The 24,863-nt window shown below is 39.8% G+C and overlaps 1 protein-coding gene across 1 annotated transcript; it reads right to left on the bottom strand.

The window, feature by feature from the left end:
• Positions 1 to 21,415: 21,415 nt before the first annotated feature.
• LOC143888901 (uncharacterized) lies at positions 21,416 to 21,766 on the bottom strand. The gene has a single exon (XM_077393285.1). The coding sequence runs from the start codon at positions 21,764 to 21,766 to the stop codon at positions 21,416 to 21,418; it is 351 nt and encodes a 116-aa protein (XP_077249400.1).
• Positions 21,767 to 24,863: the final 3,097 nt, after the last annotated feature.

The following is a 24,863-nucleotide window of genomic DNA, read 5'->3' on the forward strand; positions in this document are numbered from 1 at the left end:
CCTGAAGGCATCAACCCTAATCCTAATCTATCGGAGTGGAGAGAGAATCTCGACTCATGACTTTGTTCGTGTATCTAAGGACCGATCGTGACCATTGGAAGATGGACCACGGCCTAATCTAGACACCAATGGGTAGGATATCCTAAACTAGGCTCACACACATGATGCACATGTGTTCGTATACTACATGCATGTGTGGGTTAATCTAGGGGTAAGGCCAAGAGTTCCCTTAGCGCGAATCCCTGTTCGATATACTGTACCAGTGTCCGGCGTATCAGTACGTGAACAAGAGATCCGTTTACGTACCATAAAGGTACTAGGCTAAGGGTGGAATGCTTCTCTAGCACAGAGGCACCAGGTGATGAAATCCCAGTCAACCATGCTAGATAACACTCCGGGTTCCTAAAATAGGACGTGTGTGCACGTGAGATGCAAGAGTTTAGATGCAAGTGATGTAAGTGTGTGCAATATGTTTGCGCAATCTATGATGCCTTCAGGTTTTGTTAAATTAAGTTCAAGTAAAATGTGATGAGAAAATAAAACGAGACAAACTAATCTAACAAGTATAGAGTTTTTATGAGCCAGTTAAATTAAATTCAAATGAATTATCTTTTGAAATTTTAATGAAGTTAGGTGGTCCCCAGCAGAGTCGCCAGACTGTGGGACATGATCCCGCGAGAGGGGCGTGGGGCGCGAGCCGCCGCGCGCTCTCCTTTGGTCTCTCGTTCCCACGCGATTGGCGTGTGCATTTTAATATTGATTTGAATTCGTCTTTCCTGTGGACTTGGGATCACTAAGGCAATCCGAATTCCACACGAAAGAGACTGACAGAGTCGCCACCTAGATGTGGGATCTAGGACCCATAATTAACCAGAAATCTAGACTCGCTACCTGGTTACGAGAATGGAAGGTATGGGGAGTTATCCACCACATGCACCATTCTTGTCCGATAATCGGTCTTCGATTCCAAAAGCTAACTCTTTTAAATTTATTTTAAATGGCTCATTCAACTCTATGTTAATGTGCGAATTAAGTGACATGCATCCTAGAATCTAATTTCAATGTGAATCCTAAATGTGTATCTTGATTTATTAATTTGTCTGGATTCAATCGAAGTGAAAGTTCTCATAAAATTCTAATTTCATGGAAAGTCCTAAGTGATTTGATTAAGCATTTACAAGAAAATTAATATACAAAACACCACAATTTGTTGTGGTGCCGACTCGCGGGTGGTATGCCGTCAGACATCCAAGCTGCCTACGTACCCAAGCCTCACTGGGATCAGAGTCGACGTAGTTCGGTGCACCTAAGCTAAGCTACTTATGCCTAACTCAACTAGGACACCGACCTAGACGGGATTGACTGTTTCAACAGTTTTAGGAGAAGTTATTTAATTCAAGTTGAGGATTTTATTATCTTAAGATTTCATCTAAGATGCTATATGATTCTCATCTAAATGCAAATGGTCCCTTAGACTAATGCAGGTTTGCCTACATCCTAGTTTACTAGGCTTGTCCTAGGGAAAGATTGGGTGACTAGTGTAACTAGACCTATGGCACGGTTGCTATACATAGCAAACGTCCGTGATGAGGCTGGACTCCTAACTCTAGGACTCCCTAAAACCTAAGACTCCCTAAAACTTAGGACACGACACGACACCGGTGTTCCTAAATTGGGCTCTAAGGGTCCTTACGACGGAAACCGTAATCCAACGGTTCCGAGAGACACGAGGTGAATCGATTTCAGTTCTTGAGGTTAGTGAAAAAAGGGATGGAAGAGATGATGAAATAGTGTGAGGGAATGAGAAAGATAGAGAAAGGTGCGACTGAACTTGGGAGTGCCAAATTGCCTACGTACCCCGCGATGGGGATCAAGCCACACGTAGTTCCGCTGGGGAGGTTGCTTGGATTTTGGAAAACAGGTTTGGTATTTGGATCAGGAATCGGGTTTGTATTTGAGCATTGGACTTGAGATTCAAAAACATTGATATAGCAATGGGATTTTGGAATTGGGAATTTGCATCAAAGAATTGAGCATATTGGAATCATCAAGGGTTTGAATTTTCGGAATTCAAAGTGGGCGGGCTTATGAGATTCGGCCAAATGGATTCAGACATGCGACTCGGATTGTGTTGGGATATGACTTGGTTGGATTGGGTTAATGGTTAGGGTCAAGTGAGTCGGGTCTAAGTTAGGAGCAAACCCGAGACTAGCCATGGTCTAACTAGGAGGAAGCAGGGTACAAACCAGGGTGCGGACCAGGGTGCACCAGGGTGCGAACCAGCAGGGAACCAGGGTGCGAACCAGCAGGGAACCAGGGTGCGAACCAGCAGGGGAACCAGGGTGCAACCAGCAGGGAACCTGGGTGCAACCAGCAGCGAACCTGGGTGCAACCAGGGTCTAACCAGAGTGCGAACCAGCAGGGAACCAGGGTGCGAACCAATATCGAACCAGGGTGCGAACCAGTAGGGAACCAGGGTGCAACCAGCAGGGAAGCAGGGTGCGAACCAGTAGGGAACCAGGGTGCGAACCAGTAGGGAACCAGGGTGCAACCAGCAGGGAACCAGGGTGCGAATCAGTAGGGAACCAGGGTGCAACCAGCATCGAACCTGGGTGCAACCAGCAGCGAACCTGGGTGCAACCAGGGTCTAACCAGAGGCTAACCAGGGGGAAAACAGACCCTACATGCTTCCTAACATGGTTTTTCTTTTAAAGTAAAAGATATGCATGAAAACAGACCCTACATAGAATTGAAATAAATGCCTACCTCTTTGGAAACCCACTTTGTGTTTGATTTTTCTTTGATGGTAATTCCTTGAAGATGATTCCTTGCTTGATAATGACTGCTTTTGATATATATCACCCAACGTATAAAATCACCCGATCCGGCAAGGATGGCCGAACCCTTGAAGAGATGAGGGAGAGGGATGAATTTTCTAAGAGAGGGGTTCTTTTTCTTCTTTTTTTTTTCCTTCTTTTCTTTGGTGAGATGAGAGGGTATTTATAGGAGAATGGGATAGGAGGTTAGGTGAGGTTAGGTGAGGTTAGGTAAGGTTAGGTGAGGTTAGGTGATGTTAGGTGAGGTTAGGTGAGGTTAGGTGAGGTTTGGATGGTTATGATGGGAGGAGAGGTTAGGTGAGGTTAGGTGAGGTTTGAATGGTTAGGATGAGAGGAGAGGTTAGGTGGTTTTGGATGGTTAGACCCAGGTCATGATCTGCCATTGATCTAACGATTTACGGAAATCGGGTCTCGGAATGGAATCAGGGTCCGGGCTATGAAGTGACCCTAGCTTATTTTGTCCCGATTGATGATCCGTAAAGTCAGATCAAGATATTAATGACCTAAAACATATAAATCAATGATAGAGGGGGTTCTCACATGGATTTAACACACTAATTTATTTGTTGATTAAAACAAAACAAAATGGGGTGTCTACAACTACAAATGCCATCTTCGTCGAATCTCCGCGAATCAACTTCTCATCCCTAATTTGCACTATCGAACCCTATCCGTGGGGAACCGATAATAATGATTACATACGAGAAATCGGGGAAGATGAACTCTGCCCTCTTGCCATTTGCGCAGACCTCGATGAAGAACCTTACATTTTAGACCTAGAAGGGACAGGAATAGACGAAACCCCGTTCGTCCTTTCATTGGAAGATCTCAGAATTAGTGATCCTGGAACCTCAGAGGTAGGACATCTCATTAGGGTTGGTAGGAACTACAAACCGCCAAAACTCAGGTCTGACAAGCAGATTGACGCTGTTAAACGGAAGGTCGTTAACACAAAAGTTGATTAAGAAGATCTGAACATCATCAGGCAGCTTAGCAAGACTTGGGCAAACATCTCACTTTGGGGATTACTGATGGTATCCCTTAAACACAGAGAGGTTCTCATCAAAAGTTTGTAGACTTCTCAAGTGTCGAATGACACTACACCCGAGCAGCTTAAAAATCTGGTTGCAGCAGTCAGGGCCTCTACAGCCCTTTGATTTTCAGATCAGGATCTCACCTCTGAAGGAAAGGAGGATTCCAAACCTCTCCTCGTTAGTATGCTATGTAATCAGAAGAAGGTGCCTGCTATACTCGTGGACAATGGTTCAACCTTGAACATCTGTCCGCTGAGCACAGCTACAGCTATCGATTTTGGTCCCATTGACTTCACCCCGTCTGATCAAGGCATCATGGCCTACGACAACTCCTGGCGAGATGTAGTCGGAACCTTGTCTACTGCCATCTTCATGGCTGGTGATACCTTTGATGTTGAGTTCCAAGTACTTAACATCAAGTCCTCCTTCAATCTATTGTTAGGACGACCTTGGCTTCACAAAGTTGGAGTTCTACCCTCATCTTTGCATCAAAAACTCAAGTTTATGAAAGGTAACAAAGTTATTGAAATACAAGGTGACAACCCAAGAGGGGCGGGTGAATTGGCTACTTAAAAATTTGGGGCTTAATTAATTGAGTTACTAAAATCAATTTACACATTAAGCCTTAACAAGTTTAACCCTTGATCAATCAATAAGGATAATAAGAGCTAGTGTTTGGATGTTACTTTAAATATGCATTCACTAACCCTTGTTCAATTAAAACATAGACATAAGTTGGGTTAGAGATTACCAATCACCACAATGTGCAAATGAGAAGGAGAAAAAGAAAGCATCCACAAGGCATAAGATTTATAGTGGTTCGGTCACAACTTGACCTACTCCACTCTTCCAAGTTTTCCTCCTTGGGATTCTTCACTAACCAATAAGATTCTTCAAAGGGCGAATCTCAAAGCCTTACACCAACTCCTTCTTCAAAGGGATCACACCTTTTTCTGCACGAAGCCTTTTCGAGGACACCTTCCTCGTACAATTGATTTACCCTTCTTTCCAGGCCAAATCGGAGACCCTCAAACATAGAATGAAGAAATAAAAAGAAAGAAACTCTCAATGCCTCTTAATAGGCTGATTACAACATTTAAAGCTCATAAACTCTCCAAGGAATATATACAAATGTAAAGCCTATAGAGACCCTCTTGATAGAATGTAAAATTACAAGTTCAAAGATGTTTAACCTTTCATATAAAATTTTATGTTCAAGAAGATGGGATTTGATCTTGCAAAAGGTTGTGTAGAAAGGTTTTTGATGGTGTATATATAGCCCACAAGGAAATATGACCGTTTGGGAGTAAAACTGTAATTTACAGGGTTGAAAAAGTCAACCTGCGAAGCCCCAATGGATCTATTTCCCAGTCGCGCGGTCAATAGAGGCACGGCAGTCGCCCGCCCTTATCGGACTCTTCTTTTGAAATTCAAAATTCATACCGGCGCGGTCGACCGGCCCAATGGCAATCGCCCGGCGAGGGCTTACTCTTTGAATTAATTTTTTGCTCAAAACACTATCGCGGTCGACCAGACCCATTGAGGTCGACCGCCCACACCATACTGAATTGTTTCTGTTTGAAAAAGAAACGTATCTGCGGTCACCCGGCTTGCCCCGGTCGACTGGCCCGGTAGAATTCGAGATGGCTTGGATTTCCAGGTTCCATCCCGCGTCGCCTGGGCCCTGAGTAAAATTCCATTTTAGCTTTAAATCCAGGGGTTTCTGAGCTATGGTCTTTGGGCTTTAGTCCAATGTTTTCAAACACATTTTTGGGTGTGTTGATGGTTTTCAAAGATGTAAAATGTTAAGTATAAAAACCATTTTGAAAACCTTTTGAAGGTGCATTTTATATAAAATCAAGAGGACTCCAAATACATTCTAAAAATAAGAACCTTGAGTCTTCTTAGAATGTCTTGGCTCCTTTGCACTTTCTTGGACTTCTTCGGCTTGGGTGAACATCTTGACTTCGTCTTGGCTCTTGTGACATCCTCCAATCTTCACTGCATGTTGTGAGGTGCATGAGGTGTCACCAATGACTTGTTCAACACCAAGCTTCTTCTTGACACTTGCTTAGGAAACTTGTGGGATCTTCTTCATGATGAGCTTCTTTACTTGAACATCTTCAAATGAGGATGTCTTCACTGCAGGTGCAAGCTCTTGGTTCCTTTGATCCTTGATCCACAAGTCATGTGTTGTGAAGAGTTGTGTAATGACGATTATGATATGAAAGTTCTGTATACAACACAACATCTCAAAGCAACACATTAGTCTGTCAATGTTAATCAATTTGTGTTTGCTAGCATCAAAATAAGAAGGTAAGGTGAATGATTGAACCCATGTGCACCATTGGGCTTACATTCTCCCCCTTTTTTATGATGGTAAACAAATTGATTATGGAGGAAGGAGATATCAACCAATAGATGAATAAGCATGATATGATATACACAATAGAGCATAACTCCCCCTCACTATATGCACAAGTATAATTAATAACTGTAAAACATATGGTGCATATACAATTGGACTACCTAATCAATTCCCAAAATTATCTCCCTTTTGGCAACAGCAAAAAGGTAGGAATCAGCAAGTGAAAGTGCAAGTGGGGTGTCAAGATGAATAATAGCTTTGCTATGCTCTGTGCCTTGTACATGATAATACATTTAAGCTCTAAAATGATGCTTATCAAAGAAAAATAAAATTGAAATGCATGATAAGCCAAAATTATTATTTTTTATCAAATGATTTGGAAGTTAAGCACAATAATAGGGGCAATAAACCATGTGAGCACATCACATTGATCTATATAATCATGAATATATAACTATTGAGTTCTCCCCCTATGAATTTGTGATAGGCCCTAGGAGAAACCTGAGTTGGACGGCATGACAAGGTACAATGATGCAAGGTGAATAATTTGAACACTTGGGCTTTATTTACAACTTTTGAAGGCAGATAAGTATCTACCTGAACAAAGATATGCTCAGATCTATGACTTAATCATTTAAGTTTACAAGTTGCATTTTGATGGGGATTTCTTGTTATAGGGCAGAGAAGTCTCTTCCTGAGCATGAACATGCTCAGAACTATAACATAACTTTTGAGTTTAAGTTTGTTTGACCCTAAATTATTATACATTTATAAGTGACAGGCTCCTCCTGATTATGTGCAATTAATCTAAATGTAATTGACTCTAGCACATAAGCCCATGATTTTTAATCACCTTACCCAGTTCAATTTTTGCTCCATTCAAATGAGAAGTACACTTTGAATTAGAATGGATGATTATTAGACATAGGATTATAAAGTTGAAATAACTATAGTCTAATAAACACATGGATACCAAAATAATAAACAATCCCAGGAGAACATATCCATGGCAACCAAAAGAACTCATGTATATATAAGATGAGACAGGAATAGATCCCATATACATGAAAAAAATGATGGAAGAGACACACCCCCTTCACATCATGAACCAAAATAAAAGCCCACATCGGGCATAACCATCATCCATGAAGAAAATAAAACATAATCCAAAAGCCCCACCTAGGCGAGAAGAGGGAATACAAAAAATATGATCAAGCAGCTAAAAGATGTGACCAACGGCAACTGCTGCCGAAGAAGGTGCTATCTATCTATCATTCTTGAGAGGAAGGAGGCTGATGCTCACGAGATGGAGACCGTGAGGTGTAATATCTGGTGGACTGACTCTTCTGATAAGCTTGCATCATCTCTCTATCTTGCCTCGCCATAAGCTGCATAAGTCTCTCATGATCAGAGTCTCGCTGGCTCTCTGCAGTCGTAAAGGCAGTAGATAGGGTATCAAACCCAGTCGTGAGAGTTTCTAGTCTAATCGAGATGGTATCTAATCTAGACCTCAAGGATGAGATATTTCTGGCAAAATCCTCATATGAGCCAGCGGTAGGAGCCTGATGCTGTGATCTCTCATGTGTTCTCCTCTGCTGCTGCACCTGGGCCACTCGTTCTGCTTCATCAATCTCATCTCGTGAAACTGCACTAGGACCTTCTTGACCAGGTATAGGGATTTTCATAAGCATAATGGTGGTTTGGTTGAGCATGGGATCAGGGTTTTTGTAGGGCTCATTTGATATATCAATTTTTCAATATCTTACAAGCTTAGTAATGAGCATCCCAAAAAGGTAGTCCTCCCTGTCCTCTCTTAACCGCCTCATCCATATACCCAAAAATAATATATCCCAAATTCAGTTTAATCTTCTGCATAATGCAGTGGATTACTAAGGCTTCAAAGGGCTTCACGGCATCAAAATTTTCAGCCCGTGGTGTGATATTGTAAGCGACTATTTTGTGATTCAATCTAGCAATGTCATTCATGGAGCTGACAACTATATTTAATTTTTCCCTTTGAGGAGGTACAGTTCCTAAGGTTCTATAAACCTCTGTCATGTCGAAGTGATTGTCAATCTCATTCTTATTCCAGAAGAAAATTCTTTGACCACCATTGTGTACCTCAATGATTCTACAAAAATCAGGTAAACTTAGCCCAACCACCTTTTTGAGGTATGTGTTCATCACAACACCGTTTTGAGAAATCTCAAGATTAGCATAGAAATATTTGATCAATTCGAGATAGATTATAGCATTTTATTCAAGAAAGAATTTCCAACCTTGATGAGCGAAGAGCGGCCTGAGTTGGAATTTGTCTAAGTCTCTAAACATTACCCTTTTTTCCAGAAATGAGAACTCGCTTTGAATATTCTTCATAGCGGTCCATTGCTCTTTTGTTGAAGAAGCGTTCTGTGGGGAATACTTGTTCTTCAGGTTTGGTTTGTGCCTTTTTGCCCTTTTGTGCGGTGGTTTTCCTTGATGCCGACATTTTAGAGAGCTAGGGTTTTGAGAGGGACGAGAAAAATAAGAGAAAAATAAGGGAAAATAGAGGGATGATGAACAATGAAAAGAAGATGAGAGATTAAAGGAGATATGGTAAAGAAAATAACGAACAAGAACAATTGAGAGATTCAAGGGAGAGAAATGAAGAAGAGGGAAAGGGAATGAGAAATGGAAAGAGAAAGTGAGAGAATAAGATAAGGAAATGGAAGATAACTCACTAGAACCCTTTAATCTTGAAGCTTTGGCACTGGGAATTGATTTAGAGATGAAAATGAGCAAAAAATCTGAGAGAAAAACAAATGGCAGGAGTGAAAAAAAGAAACGGCGGAAGCCTTTTTAAAAGCAATTATCGATCGTCGCGGTCAACCGGGCTATCACGGTCGCCCGCCGTGATGCTACTGTCCATTTTTATTTTTCACTCGCGACCATCCGCAGTCGTCCGGGTTACTGCGGTCATCCGCTAAGACAAATCCGTTTTTCTTTTTAGTTTTGTCCAAATTGCTTTCAGCGGTCGCCCTCCGAGGCTCGGTCGACCGCCACACCCCTGTTTTCAATTTCTTAATATTTTTCAAGGAATTTTGTGGACAAATCAATTTTCTCCTATTTTCTTACATTTATGGGATTCTAATGAACGTGTATACTCGATCCCAAGACAATGTGAGGCCTCCTAAAAAATTCATTTCTATTTTCCTATCATTTAAGCTCAAATGGATGAATTGACATATGTTTTCAATGAAGTTCTTTGTGGATGATCTAGGTGAATTTTGCTAAATATCAAAATATTATGTTTGATCAATGTCTTGCAATATTTGACATGTTAGCTCATCTAGATTTGGATGCTAAGTGCATATTTGTGTATTTTTTGCAGTTAGATGGATTTTTTTAAAAGATTTTCAATAAAGTACAAGCATAGTCTAGAAGAGAAGTTTCTTGTTTTCTACATAGACTATAAGATGAATGTGATGTGATCATGAAGCTCAATAAGCAACGATACATTCTATTAAATACATGACTAATAATATGTATCTATGCTTGATTATAAAATGATATGTCATTTAAGCACGAATCATCTAGATACAATGAATGCAACATTGAAATAGTATCTAGAAAGAATTCATATGATATAACAATGAAAGCACAACCCCATATATTAATAATTTTAAATAATGAGTTGAGTGGGGAATTTTGGAACCCAAATCCATTTAGTTCCAAACAAGTTTGTGTGTGCGAGTGTATCTTTTCTTATCCACACAAACTTGCTTGATTTCACAAATCTAAGCCTACACCTAGATTTGTGATGCCATAATCTACCACAATATGAACATGAATAAGTGTGGGTAGATGAAGAGCAACTAGAACCACAAGAATACATATGATGACAAACATATTTGTCATTTTCTTATTGTATTCTTTCGTTCTTCATAAAGAGTTCTTTATTAACTAATTTGATCTCATTCAATTGATTTTCAAGGCAATTTGTTTGTTGAGATAAATTAGCTTTTAATTTTTTTTCATTCTTACAAACAAGTTTATATTCGTCATTTAAATTCTTGTTTGTGGTTTCAAGTCTTTCATTTTCTTTTCCAAGGATATTGCACTGTTTAATTAAGTCATCATTCTTGTTTATCAAGATTTTGCTCAAATGACTTAATTTTTCATTTCTTTTCAAGCAATCATTAACTTCCGATTTCAAATTTTCAATTTGTTTTTCTAAATCGAAAATTGAATGTTTGAAAGAATTCTCCTTTGCAAAAGATTTTTGTTGATTCTCTTTTTGTTCAACAACAGTATTTTTATCATTTAAAGAGAGAGTATCATTTTTCTTATAAACATTTTCAAGATTGGACCAAATATCTTTTGCATTGGAACATGATTAAATCTTCTCAAAAGCATTGGGACATAGTCCACAACATATTATAATAATAGCTTCTGAATTTAATGAAAATAATTTTGCATCATTTTTAGTGCATTTCCTTAGAATAGAAAATCCTATTTCAATGACATCTAAGATGTCAAATACTATGGATTTGAGATAGGCAAGCATTCTAATTTTTCAACCACTAAAATTTGTTCCACAAAAAAATAAAGGAATTATAGCGGAATGGCCTAGCTCAAAATCCATTGGATTGTCACAGATCTTTATCTCATGTAGATATTGAATTTAAAAATCTCTTTAAGAGCCTTAGCTCTGATACCAAGTGAAATACAAGGTGACAACCCAAGAGGGGGGGTGAATTGGCTACTTAAAAATCTGGGGCTTAATTAATTGAGTTACTAAAATCAATTTACACATTAAGCCTTAATAAGTTAACCCTTGATCAATCAATAAGGATATTAAGAGCTAGGGTTTGGATGTTACTTTAAATATGCATTCACTAACCCTTGTTCAATTAAAACATAGACATAAGTTGGGTTAGAGATTATCAATCACCACAATGTGCAAATGAGAAGGAGAAGAAGAAAGCATCCACAAGGCACGAGATTTATAGTGATTCGGTCACAACTTGACCTACTCCACTCTTCCAAGTTTTCCTCCTTGGGATTCTTCACTAACCAATAAGATTCTTCAAAGGGCGAATCTCAAAGCCTTACACCAACTCCTTCTTCAAAGGGTGCCCTTTCCGAGGACACCTTCCTCGTACAATTGATTTACCTTTCTTTCCGGGCCAAATCGGAGACCCTCAAACATAGAATGAAGAAATAAAAAGAAAGAAACTCTCAATGCCTCTTGATAGGCTGATTACAACATTTAAAGCTCAGAAACTCTCAAAGGAATATATAAAAATGTAAAGCCTATGGAGATCCTCTTGATAGAATGTAAAATTACAAGTTCAAAGAGGTTTAACCTTTCATACAAAAGTTTAGGTTCAAGAAGATGGGATTTGATCTTGCAAAAGGTTGTGTAGAAAGGTTTTTGATAGTGTATATATTGCCCACAAGGAAATATGACCATTTGGGGGTAAAACTGTAATTTACAAGGTTGAAAAAGTCAACCTGTGAAAGCCCAAACGGATCTATTTCCAAGTCGCGGCAGTCGACCGAGGCCCAGTGGTCGCCCGCCCTTATCGGGCTCTTGTTTTAAAATTCAAAATTCATACCGGCGCGGTCGACCTGCCCAATGGCTGTCGCCCTGCAAGGGCTTACTGTTTGAATTAATTTTTTGCTCAAAACACTATCGCGGTCGACCGGACCCATGGAGGTCGACCGCCCACACCATACTGGATTGTTTCTGTTTGAAACAGAAACGTATCTGCGGTTGCCTGGCTTGCCCCGGTTGTGGACCCCGATCAGAGAGAGGCGGGGGACGAGCCCCCGAGTGTCTCTAGATCATCCACGTAAAGGAGAGCTCTACCAAGGAACTCTCAAAAAGGTGCCTCTCACAGCATGAGTGACGATGTAAAGGGAGATACCTCTCGATTCGGGCACTAGCCCACATTCGAGACGTACCTTAAACAAAGAAGAGTCGCCATCCAAGGAAATGGGCCCTGGATCCCATACTATGCTCTGTTGCAATGGATAACCAGAGATATGAAAGAAGGTTCGTGCCTGGTTACGAATTTGGAAGGTCCGAAGAGCACCTCATACGCCCAAGTGCAAACACCTGGTCTCTTATGCCATTTACTTATTAATTTTGAAGAGTTTTGGGTGAAAGTCATATGAAATGGGAACACATATCTCCAAGAAGACGTTTACTTAATCATGCATGTCTCGGAGATGAATAATAAGCACACACAAAATAAAAGAAAGAAGTGTCACCTAAGAGTAGCTGGGTTATGAGTGTCATGCCTAATTAGTGTCTAAGTTATGATGGGCAAACACATGCATGCTACAGCTAAAGCTATAAGGTCTGTACAAGAAAGTAAGAAAACACAACAAAACACATATCACAACTTGACTCCACACACGACTCAACACAACAAATCCTAGACTCTAAGGTGATACTTGACTCTGACCAAGATGGCCGTCTATCCTGGCTGCTCTACGTATCCCGGCCTCGGGAAGAATCAGAATCAACGTAGTTCGATGACCTATTCTAAACTACAATGCCTAACCATCTAGACCACTATCCTCGACTCTATCAACTAGACCAGACTAGTTTTTAAAGCTTCTTGTACAATTGCTTAAGTTCAAGTGAATTGTAATTTTTAGGACTCTCTATATGCCCTAACTAATGCAAGTTGGTTAGCCTTAAGCTAATACAGGTGGTTCCTATATCCTATGTGTAACTAGGCTGTGTGTCCTAAGGAAAACCATGGGCTAACTAAATGTTTCCTAGTCTAGCCATCGGTTCCACTAATTGTCTAACCGACCATGACTCGAGGTCTCCTAACTCTAGGGACACTCACACGACAAGACACAGCATATCAACACAATCAGGACAGACTCCTAACTCTAGGGGAAGATTTTTTTTTTTTAAAAGGTTTTGAAGAATTTTTATATTTTTGGAAGGTTCGAAATGTTTATTTTGAAAGGTTTGACTGAACTTGGGATAAGAATCCCAAGCAGCCTACGTACTTCGTGGAAGAGGATCAAGCCAACGTAGTTCGGAACAGACTTTCTTAACTACTCCTAATGACTCAAGACTTTTGAGATTTTTGATTTTTCAGATATTTTTCAGATGTTTTTGACTCAAGAGGACAGAATCCTATCATCACAAGGGTAAGACAGACTTCTAAAATTCCCGCAAAGGTTGGACAGCATCCTATGCTTTGCGGGAAAATTGGACAGAATCACTCCTCTGCAAGGGTTGGACAACATCCTATACCTTGCAGGAGTGGATAAAAATCACATATCTTGATGAGAGGTTGGACAGAATCCTATCCCCTATGATGATAGGACAGATTCCTGAAAGAAGGACTGACTCTCTAGCTAAGGACAGACTTCTATGCTAATGGAAAAGACTTTGTGGCTAAGGACAAACTCCTATGTTAGGTGCTAACGAGACATGGCATGTCTCCTAGGGATGGACTCACTAATGAGACAAAGCTTGTCTCTAAAAGATACAACTTTCTCTGCATAAGACATAGCCTGTCTCCCTGAGAGTAAACTTTTCTACTAAACAAAGCATGTCTCTCTAAAATGGTGTGACTTTATTTATACGAGACATAGCTTGTCTCCCTAAATGGGGGCTCTAGATGACTCTTTCATTACCCTTGCAATGATAAGGCTCCTAATGTTTAAGGGTACCCAAAAGACTAGCCAAGTCTTTAAAATAAACGAGGGGAGTGCTACTTTGACTAAGTGAGTCCCCTATGGATGGGCTTGGGCTATCGCCTTCATCACCCTTGCAATGAAGGAAAGATTCTATCGTACATGTCTGAAAGACTTGGAAAGTCTTCCAAAGAGAAAAAAAAGGGTTAACACAAAGACCACACATGAAAATCAACTTCTGAAAATATATCTAATTCAACTGGGTAAGGCCTTAACATCTAGACAAGTAACAAGGCTTTCCTAAAGTAAATAACCCCCTACACATCTTTCACAAGCGACAAGAGCCTTAATTATCATGCAATTAATATTTAGGATCAGATTACACCCCTGTAGAGTAACAAAAGCTAGACAATAATTGCAAGATTATTCTCAAGCATTCCCGCAAAACAATAATCAAATCGCACCAACTATAGTATGTCAAACCAAAACCGTCTGGGACACAAGGAGACTAGAATGGTAGCACATAACAGGTCTATGAGTTAGTGATGTTTGGTTTCTTAGAAAAACCTTGAAGTCAATGCTGAATTTATACCATGCTCTAAATCCAAACAGTCCTCTAATAAGTAAACACAAGGCCGCATTCTAAAAATTAGATTCCAGCTAACTTCATGTTTATCCAATACTTCACGATAACACACTTGGTCAGTTCAAAATCACAAATGGAAATCCTGACAAAGGTCACTTAACAGGAAAAACACAATGGAAAATCAATTGACAAGTTGAAAAATTCCCTTTGAAAATTATATGACAGATTCAAAATCACAAGCCTTTACCATTACAGGGAATCAATTTTTGTGCTAATGTCACAAAAATTATTTACTGAGATAAACTCCTCTATAAAATCGAGTAAAAGCATGACCCTAATTAAAAATTATAACCAATCGTATGACACATATCCTATCAAATCCACCGAAGAATTAATCTAACAAGCAGAGCCTTCAGGTTATCTAAAAGACACAATAGAAGATAACACCTAACAACTTTAGCTGATAGTTATTACTATTTGGTTTTGGCACAAGTATACTGATCTTTGATCATATATTCTGTTTTGGAACATGAATAGCCACAACAAAAATGATTCTAAATATCTAAACAGAAATAGAAGACAGGTTAAAGTAACAATGTCCTGCCTAAACTACAGAATAAAATCTCGACTAATATTATACATACTAAAAACGTAAAATATAACCAAAGAAAATGAACTACATATCAAAGGTATACAATACAGGTACGCAAAAACAAGGTGTATTTTCCTACTCTCTAAAAGGACTCCAATCCAGCTTACTACCTAAAAGTGTTTGCCTTAAATAGTAAAAATCACTTGTCAAAACTTTCTATTGTCAACATTAAAGAGCTGAATATAACCTATAGAATAGAGAATCGTTTACTTCAAGAGCTACACATGACCTTCAAGTATATTAATTGACACAAACAGATCCAAAATGCATGAGCAGGTATCAATGATATTAATATTGGCAACTGATGGCATTTCAAGGTAAAAATAATGAATAACACTAATGCTTTTGGTTAACAGAATTAATAAGTTTCTATAATTCACCAATGATGAGATGTCCTCAAATAATAAGACTTACATATTTCTTCAGACCATGAGCTCAACTATATGCATTTTTCTTGAACCTTTCCTTAGGTCCATGGATTTCTAACCTGAGTAGAATATCTAGAATAGTATATTTATATTCACTTTAAATTTCTTGACTACCTAAACTGTGAGTTACTACATGACAAAAATTATATACGTAAAAATAATAACCAAAGCACACACAAAAAAAAACAGACTTATCTACCTTAGCCATTATTAGCCAAATTATAAGAGGACAATAAGCTAAAACGTATATATATATATATATATATATATATATATATATATATAGAGGAAAATGATTGTGAGCTTGAAGCTCATATAGCTTGTATGAGGTTGAGGGCCAAATACATGTGGGCCCACATTGTTATGATGATCCAAAGCATTCATTTGACAGGCCCTTACATAGATAGGGTGTGTACAAAAAATCAGCTCCATTGGATCATCCTAACCCATCCAAAAGTGGATGGCAAAATGGACAGACACCGTTTGCCACAAATCTGCCCATTTTTTCCCTCCTCTTTTCGAGGGGTTAGGATGATCTAATGGAGCTTACTTTTGGTACACACTCTATCTATGATGGGGCCTTGCAAATGAATGGTTTGGATCACCACAAAAATTGTGGGACCCATGTGTTTGGGCCCTCAAGCTCACAATCATATTCCTTATATATATATATATATATATATAATAAAAACTGAATAAAACCTTCTTTTTTTCAATCGTCCTTTTCTAAAAATGAGGGTCGTATCTCACTCTACTTATCTTATGAATAAATCATATGGTTTATGGTGACAGGAAAAGTTATTCCCTAAGAATACAATAAGCCTATGCCACAATCACACAGGCATATAAATGTATAGACTAAGAAAGTCACGGGTATATCAACAGATCTTAGCAAATCAATTTGAACAGATGAACACAAGATATACCGAAACTCAAATATAAGTCATCCAAATTCAAATTCCATCATTTAAAATACATATGAACACAAATCAAAAGGAAAAAAAACTAATCCAATTCTCTCTCTTTGAGATCTCTACAACTCAGATTTCTCATTTTTATTTCTAATTATGTGATGATGAAATGAGAGATGATGGAAAAAAAAAAAAAAAAAACTAGTCAAGAATATGAGATAAATCCAGAGGAACACATATAAATTCTGATCTTAAGGCAAAGTTTGAATCCAAAACTGTTAAACCTAACTTTCGAGCATGAATTTCTAGAAAAAATTGCACAAACCTTTAATTACGAAGCTAAAATCGTACTTATAATAGTAGTTTTAAACATGAATTTCACATCTGACCAGGAAATCAAAATATCTTTTATAAGTTTATTTTGATTTTCAACTCAAAGAAGAACCATACCTCTTTACTCTTGACTTTCTCCTTTCCTCTTTTTTTTTTTTAGATTACCTTGGATCTTTTCTGAGAGAATCAGATCCTCTCAGAGCTTGCAGACCTTCTTTCCTTTTTACACTTAACGAACTTTGATTGAATCAAATGCACAGACTCGTCGGAGCTCTGGTGAGTTGATCAGAGGTAATGACCGGAGAAGAAAAATCAAATTGGAAAATTTGGGAGCTAGGGTTTCGGTTGAGAAAAATTGGGGGAAAAAGAAAATCCCTCTCTCTGCTAGGGTTGAAATGATAGATAAGGTAGAGATGTGATGAGAGAGATTTCCGCCGGTAAAGGATAACCGGAAAAGTAACCAGAGCTCGCCGGAGCTTGCCGGAGAAGAAGATATTAGGGTTTAAATGATGAGATCTAGTTTCTCTCTCGATTTCCCTTCTCTTTCTCTCTCTAAATTTGCAAATGAAAACCTTGGATCCCGAAGAAATGAAGCTTGATTTCATATTTAAAGACATTTTTGGGTGTTGATATCGGCACTATTAGTGGATAAGGCGTGCAATTGCGTGAAACCTGATAGGCGCACAAACGAATCGTGTCCCATTCGGATTTGGATCGGCACTGCTCAGGATAAATTCACCCCCCCCCCCTTTCTGGTTTACACTACGGACACCTCTTTGGTTTGTTCATTAGGCAAACGTGCTCGGATTTTGATGAAAGTTTGCAGAAACCTTGGTGGGACTCTAACCTACCATGGGGTGAAATTTGGAGTCCTACCTCACTGATTTGATAGGTTTTTACACAAAAATGAAGGGATTAGGGCACGGTCAAAACAGGGCGTCTGCACCGGTCGACCGGCCCGATAGAATTCGAGATGGCCTGGATTTCCAGGTTCCATCCCGCGGTCGCCCGGCCTAGCCCTGAGTAAAATTCCATTTTAACTTTAAAATCCATGGGCTTTTGGGCTATTGTCTTTGAGCTTTAGTCTAAGATTTTCAAACACATTTTTGGGTGTGTTGATGGTTTTTAAAGATGTAAAATGTTAAGTATAAAAACCATTTTGAAAACCTTTTGAAGGTGCATTTTATATAAAATCAAGAGGACTCCAAATACATTCTAAATATAAAAACCTTGAGTCTTCTTGGAATGTCTTGGCTCCTTTGCACTTTCTTAGACTTCTTCGGCTTGGGTGAACATCTTGACTTTGTCTTGGCTCTTGTGACATCCTCCAATCTTCACTGCATATTGTGAGGTGCATGAGGTGTCACCAATGACTTGTTCAACACCAAGCTTCTTCTTAACACTTGCTTAGGGAACTTGTGGGATCTTCTTAATGATGAGCTTCTTTACTTGAACATCTTCAAATGAGGATGTCTTCACTGTAGGCGGAAGCTCTTGGTTCCTTTGATCATTGATCCACAAGTCATGTGTTGTGAAGAGTTGTGTAATGGTGATTATGATATGAAAGTTCTGTATACAACACAACATCTCAAAGCAACACATTAGTCTGACAATGCTAATCAATTTGTGTTTGCTAGCATCAAAACAAGAAGGTAAGGTGAATGATTGAACCCATGTGCACCCTTGGGCTTACAGTTATCACTATCTGCGGCGACGAAGACTTAGAAGTTGGCGCCATTTTTGTCAGATCCTCATGGGACGTCTGCAGCAGGCAGTGTCTACCTCAATGATTTCCATCTAAATGCCACTCATATCAGTTAGCAACAAGCCAAGAAAGAGTTGCTTCCACTCCCTCATGATATCAATCATGTTGTATCCATGATGCTCAAAATCAATGGATAATCCCCGGAATGGGATTAGGCCGATATCAACAAGGAGTAGTTCAATTTGATCATCTACAGTTTTCTTCTAATGTTGGGACAACTGGTCTCGGCTACTGCAACACACATCGCTACTGCAACACACATCGAGAGGAGCAGGATATGTACCGCAGCCTAACCCAAACAAGGTTATACAGAGAAGCTGGTGAGGTCACGCCAATTCCTGATATCAAGCTGACCCTCAATGGTCATTTCTGCCGGGAAAGAGAAGACTTCCCCTACTATGCTTTCCCGGAATGGTCTACACATCCTATCACAGGAGAGAGAGTTCCTGAGTTTCAGATCTTCTTCCCTATGGGTTGTCCACGTGAGGAAATTGACATTTGGCGGAGAAAGCAGTGCAGGTGTGCAGAGACTTTGAAGTTCAATTTGGCAGGCTACCTTGAACCGGTACTGATGCGATCAATGTTGCAAGAAGCTCCTTTGACAGTTTGTATGATCAGGGAATCCGCTCTAATGTTCTCCCCTCAGAGTATGATTACCACTGTTGGCAATTCAGAGCTCTCCAATTGGACAGATACCTTTGTCCTACTCCTCACTGCAGCTATTCCTTCGGATACAGACTTCTCATCCTCTGAGTCAGATTCCCTTTCCGATTCTAACTCATCCTCTGAAAATGATTCAAATATAACTAAGTTTGAAGAAGGCACAGCAGTTAGTTCTTCCAATGTATCTTATGAATCAATCAAAGAACTTTCTTTGTACTCGCCTTTGTCTCTTGATGCTATTGAAATTAATGCTTTAAATAACATTGAACAAACCTCCTCAGACGAGGATACAGCGAAACTCCCCTCGAGATTAAAAATTTAATCGAACGAAGGGAGCAGCTTCGAGCAAAACTATTAGAAGATGATTTTGAAACTATTAACATAGGCACTGAATCCCTGCTTCAGGAAATAAAGATTGGCAAAATCTTATCCCCTGAAGTGCGTGCGGAATTAATCAAATTGAAGAATTCAAAGAAGTCTTTGCATGGTCATACAAAGACATGCAGGATTAAGTGAGGAGATTGTCCAGCATCATATCCCTCTCTACTCAGAAGCTAAGCCGAAGAAGCAGAAGCTCAGAAGAATGATGCCTGAGTGGCTCCTCAAGATCAAAGATGAAGTGAAGAACCAACTGAAAGCAGGATTTCTAGAGGTCATCGCATATCCTGATTGGTTGGTAAACATTGTTCCAGTGCCTAAGAAGGATAGAAGAGTGTGTTGTTGTGTCGATTTCAGAGATCTGAACAAAGCCAGTCCTAAGGGTGACTTTTCTTTGCCCCATATCGACATCCTTGTTGATAACACGGCAGGTCATGCCTTGCTCTTATTCATGGATGGCTTCTCAGGGTACAATCAGATAAAAATGGCTCCAGAAGACAAAACCAAGACAGCATTTACTATACAATGGGGAACCTACTGCTACAGGGTGATGGAGTTCGGTCTCAAGAATGCTAGTGTAACTTATCAAAGGGTTGCAACTACCCTCTTACATTACTTGATCCACAAGGAAGTAGAGGTATACGTTGATGACATGATTGTCAAAGCCAAAGATCACGTAGATCATATTCTAACTCTCTGGAGATTCTTCGAAAGAATCAAAAAGTACAAGCTCCGACTTAATCCAAACAAGTGCGTTTTCGTAATGGTTTTTGAAAAATTGCTTGGCTTCTTGGTCAGCCATAGAGGAATCGAGGTAGACCCCGTCAAAGTCAAAGCAATTCAGGAGATGCTGTCTCCGCAAACAGAAGAAGAAATTAGAGAATTCTTAGAAAAAGTTCAGTACTTAAGCCGTTTCATAACTCAACTAACCAGTACATGCGAACCGATCTTCAAGCTTTTGAAGAAAGATGCTTCCAAGTAGTGGAACCCCCAATGTCAGCTAGCTTTTGAGAAAATCAAAGAGTGTCTGTCAGCACCGCCAGTGTTATCACCAGCAGTCGACGGACGACCCTTTCTTCTGTATCTTTCAACCACGAACACGTCTCTCGGATGTATGTTGGGACAAGAAGATCCTGAAACAAAGAAGGAAATGCTAGTTTATTATCTCAGCAAGAAAATATTGGAATATGAACTGAACTACACTCAGCTGGATAAAACCTATCTAGCATTAGTATAGCCACCCAAAGACTCAGGCACTACTTGCTATCACAGAGTCTTTCTCATATCTCGTATGGATCCGATGACGTATTTGTTAGAGAAACAAGCCCTGATTGGCTAAACCGCTCGTTGCTTGTTGTTGTTGTCAGAATTCGACATCACTTACGTCCCTCAAAAGTCTATCAAAGGTAGAATCATTGCAGAACAGTTAGCTGATGCACCTATTGAAGATACAGAATTGAACCGTGAATTTTCAGATGAAGGGATCATGACTATCAGCGATGCACCCAGTAACATTACATGGACCATGTACTTTGACGGAGCGTCAAACTCGAGAGGAAGAGGAATTGGAGTTGTTCTTGTCTCACCTTGGGATGAGCAAATACCAATTTCTATCTAACTAAAATTTGACGGCACTAACAACATGGTTGAGTACGAAGCTTGCATAGTCGGTTTGGATGCAGCTCTATCATTGGAGGTACAAGACCTTGACGTGTACGGAGACTCCTTGCTAATCATTTGTCAAACAAATGGAAAATGGATCACCAAAGAAGATAGCTTGATTCCGTATCACACATACCTTACTAGCCTAACAAAGTGTTTTCATAACATCAGTTTCACTTACATCTCCTGAGTGATTCTGCCACTGAATTTTCACGTACGGTATAGTCCAACGTTTGTGAACTTGGTCTTTGCGGTCAACAATACAAATTGGCTGCTCTTCGAAGGATAGGTCTTCCCTCAATTCCAACAGTGCTATATCAATGACATGACTAGGATCTGGAATGTACTTTCGTAACATCAATATGTGAAACACATTATGAACTCCAGACAACGATGGTGGCAGGGCAAGTCTGTAAGCCACCTTCCCAATCTTTTCGAGTATCTCATAAGGTCCCACAAATCTTGGACTCAACTGTCCTCTGACTCCAAATCGCATCACCCCTTTCGTAGGTGACACTTTTAAAAGTACATTATCACCAACTTCAAATTTCAACTCTCTTCGCCTATTGTCTGCATAACTTTTCTGTCAACTTTGCGCTGCACGAAGGCGCTCACAAATTATCTATACGATGTCTACAGCTTGTTGTACTAACTCAGTATTCAAAAGCTTCTTCTCACCCACATCGTCCCAACATAGGGGCGATCTACACTTTCTCCCATACAAGGCCTCGAAGGGTGCCATCTTGATACTCGCTTGGTAACTGTTGTTACCAGAGAATTCCACTAAAGGGATATGGTTGTCCCAAGAGCCTTTGAAATCCATCACACATGCTCGAAGCATGTCTTCCAATACCTGAATTGTCCTTTCAGACTGTCCATCCGTCTGAGGCTGAAATGCCGTACTAAATTTAAGTGAAGTTCCCATTGCTGAGTGCACACTATTCCAGAATCTAGATACAAATCGAGTATCTTTGTCAGACACAATTGTCTTTGGCACTCCATGATACTTAATTGTTTGATCGACATACAACTTAGCTAGTCCTTCCGAAGCCAAGCCTGTTCTAATAGGTATGAAATGAGCCCACTTGGTCAATTGATCAACTATTACCCACACGGTGTCATTGCTTGAGGGGGTACGGGGTAAGGCTGTCACAAAGTCCATTGTAATCTCCTCCCACTTCCACTCAGGAATAGGAAGAGGTTGCAACGTTCATGCGAGTCTCTGATAGTCGGTCTTTATCACTTGGTAGGTTAAACACTTCGATACATATTGGGCTATTTCTCTCTTCAAGTTATTCCACCAAAAATTTCCCTTCAAATCCTTATACATCTTTGTATTTCCAGGGTGCACCGAATAACTTGTACTGTGATCCTCTTTCATAATTTCTCTTTTTAATTCTGCATTATCTGGAACACAAAGACGATTGCCAAATCTCAAAGTACCATTCTGATGAATACGAAACTCTGATTCCTTTCCCTCATCCAACTTCTTTCTGATCTTGCACAGCTCATCATCAGATTCTTGAGCGATTCTTATCTTTTCTTGCAACGTAGGTTGAAGTTGTAGTGCAGTAATCTAGGCTCCAATATTTTGTACATAAATCTCAATTTCTGTTTTTCGCAAATCTTCTAAAATATTCTTTTGTGATGTAATCAAAGACGCCAAATTAATTGACGACTTCCGACTAAGTGCATCGGCCACCACATTGGCTTTACGAGGGTGATAGATTCTAGTCTGGTCATAGTCCTTCAAAAGTTCCAACCAACACCTTTGCCTCATTTTCAGTTCTTTTTGTGCGAAAATATACTTCAGACTTTTATGATCGGTAAATATCTCACACAATTCTCCATCAAAATAGTGTCTCCAGATTTTTAGTGCAAATATCACAACTGCTAATTCCAAATCATGCGTCGGGTATTTTTCTTCATACAGCCTCAACTGATGGGAGGCATAAGCTATAACCTTCCCATTCTGCACCAATACACATCCGAGTCCCTTCTTTCAAGCATCACTGTAAATGGTAAATCCTACTCTGTTAACGAGCAGAGTTAGGATAGGAGCTTAAACAAGTTGACGCTTCAAATCAAGGAAACTCTTCTCACATTCTTCTGACCACACAAATCTGATCCCTTTTCAGGTCAAGCAGGTTAGAGGCGTCGCAATGCGCGAAAATTCCTCCACAAATCTTCGGTAGTAGCCCGCTAAACCCAAGAAACTTAGAACTTCAGCCACATTATTCGGTCTATTCCAATCTACCACTGCTTCTATTTTCTTGGGGTCTATAGAAACTCCTTCCTTAGAGATTACATGCCCAAGGAAAGAAATTGAATTCAACCAAAACTCACAATTCTTAAACTTTGCAAAAAGTTTCTCCTTCTTAGGATTTCTAACACAATTCTCAATGATTTTCATGATCCTCACGACTACTAGAATATACCAATATGTCATTAATGAAGACTACTGCAAACTCATAAAAGAATGGTCAGAACACTCGATTCATAAGGTCCATGAAGGCTGCTGGGGCATTAGTTAAGCCTAATGGCATAACCGAAAACTCATAGTGCCCATATCAGGTACGAAAAGTCATCTTGGGTACATCTTCAGGTTTAATTCGCAACTGGTGATATCCTGATCGGAGATCAATCTTTGAGAATACACACGCCCCTTGCAACTGATCGAACAGGTCATCTATCCGGGGTAGAGGTACTTATTCTTCACCGTTACCTTATTCAGTTTTTGGTAATCTATGCAAAGTCTCATACCGCCATCCTTCTTTTTCACAAACAAGACTGGTGCTCCCCATGGCGAAATACTGGGTCATACAAAGCCTTTCTCTAGAAGCTCTCCTAACTGTTCCTTCAACTCCCTCATTTCCACAGGAACCATCCGATATGGGGTCTTACAGATAGGTGTCGTACCCAGTGCCAAATCCACAGTGAACTCCACCTCTCTGTCTGGGGGTAGACCCGGAAGGTCTTCAGAAAAAATATCTACAAATTCATTGACCAGAGGGATATCTTTAACTATTACATCATTACTTTCAACTTCCACTACTAATGCTAGAAAGGCTTCACAGCCTTGTCTAAGCAAACGACATGCATGCATGCCAGACAAGATCACATGGGTAGAGCGAGCTCCACTCCCTTCAAAACAAAATTTTTCCTCTCCAGGAATTTCAAAATTTACTATTTTCTTATTGCAGTCCACAAGGGCATGATAGGCTGACAGCCAATCCATACCTAGAATCACATCAAAATCATAGATGTCTAAAAGTATCAAGTCTGCCACTAACTCCCTATCACAAATCCTGATAGGACACATCTTGCTGACACTATTGGCTACAAGGTCACTTCCTACTGGTGTACTGACACACAAATCATAGTCCAAAGGCATAACAGGTAATGAATGTAGCATAGAAAATGAGGAAGAAATAAATGAATGGGTAGCTCCGGAGTCAAATAACACATAACCATACGAAGAGGCAACATGTAGGGTACCTGAAACCACGGTGTCGACTGTCTAGGCATCCTAGTGAGTGAGAGCATCTAAGCGTCCTGGAATGCGAGGTCGATCAGTCCTCTATTGTGCTGGA

The sequence above is a fragment of the Tasmannia lanceolata genome, unplaced genomic scaffold (assembly GCF_043159265.1).
Source record: "Tasmannia lanceolata isolate RefF3 unplaced genomic scaffold, GAP_Taslan_0.1 ptg000012l, whole genome shotgun sequence".
Classification (NCBI taxonomy): domain Eukaryota; kingdom Viridiplantae; phylum Streptophyta; class Magnoliopsida; order Canellales; family Winteraceae; genus Tasmannia; species Tasmannia lanceolata.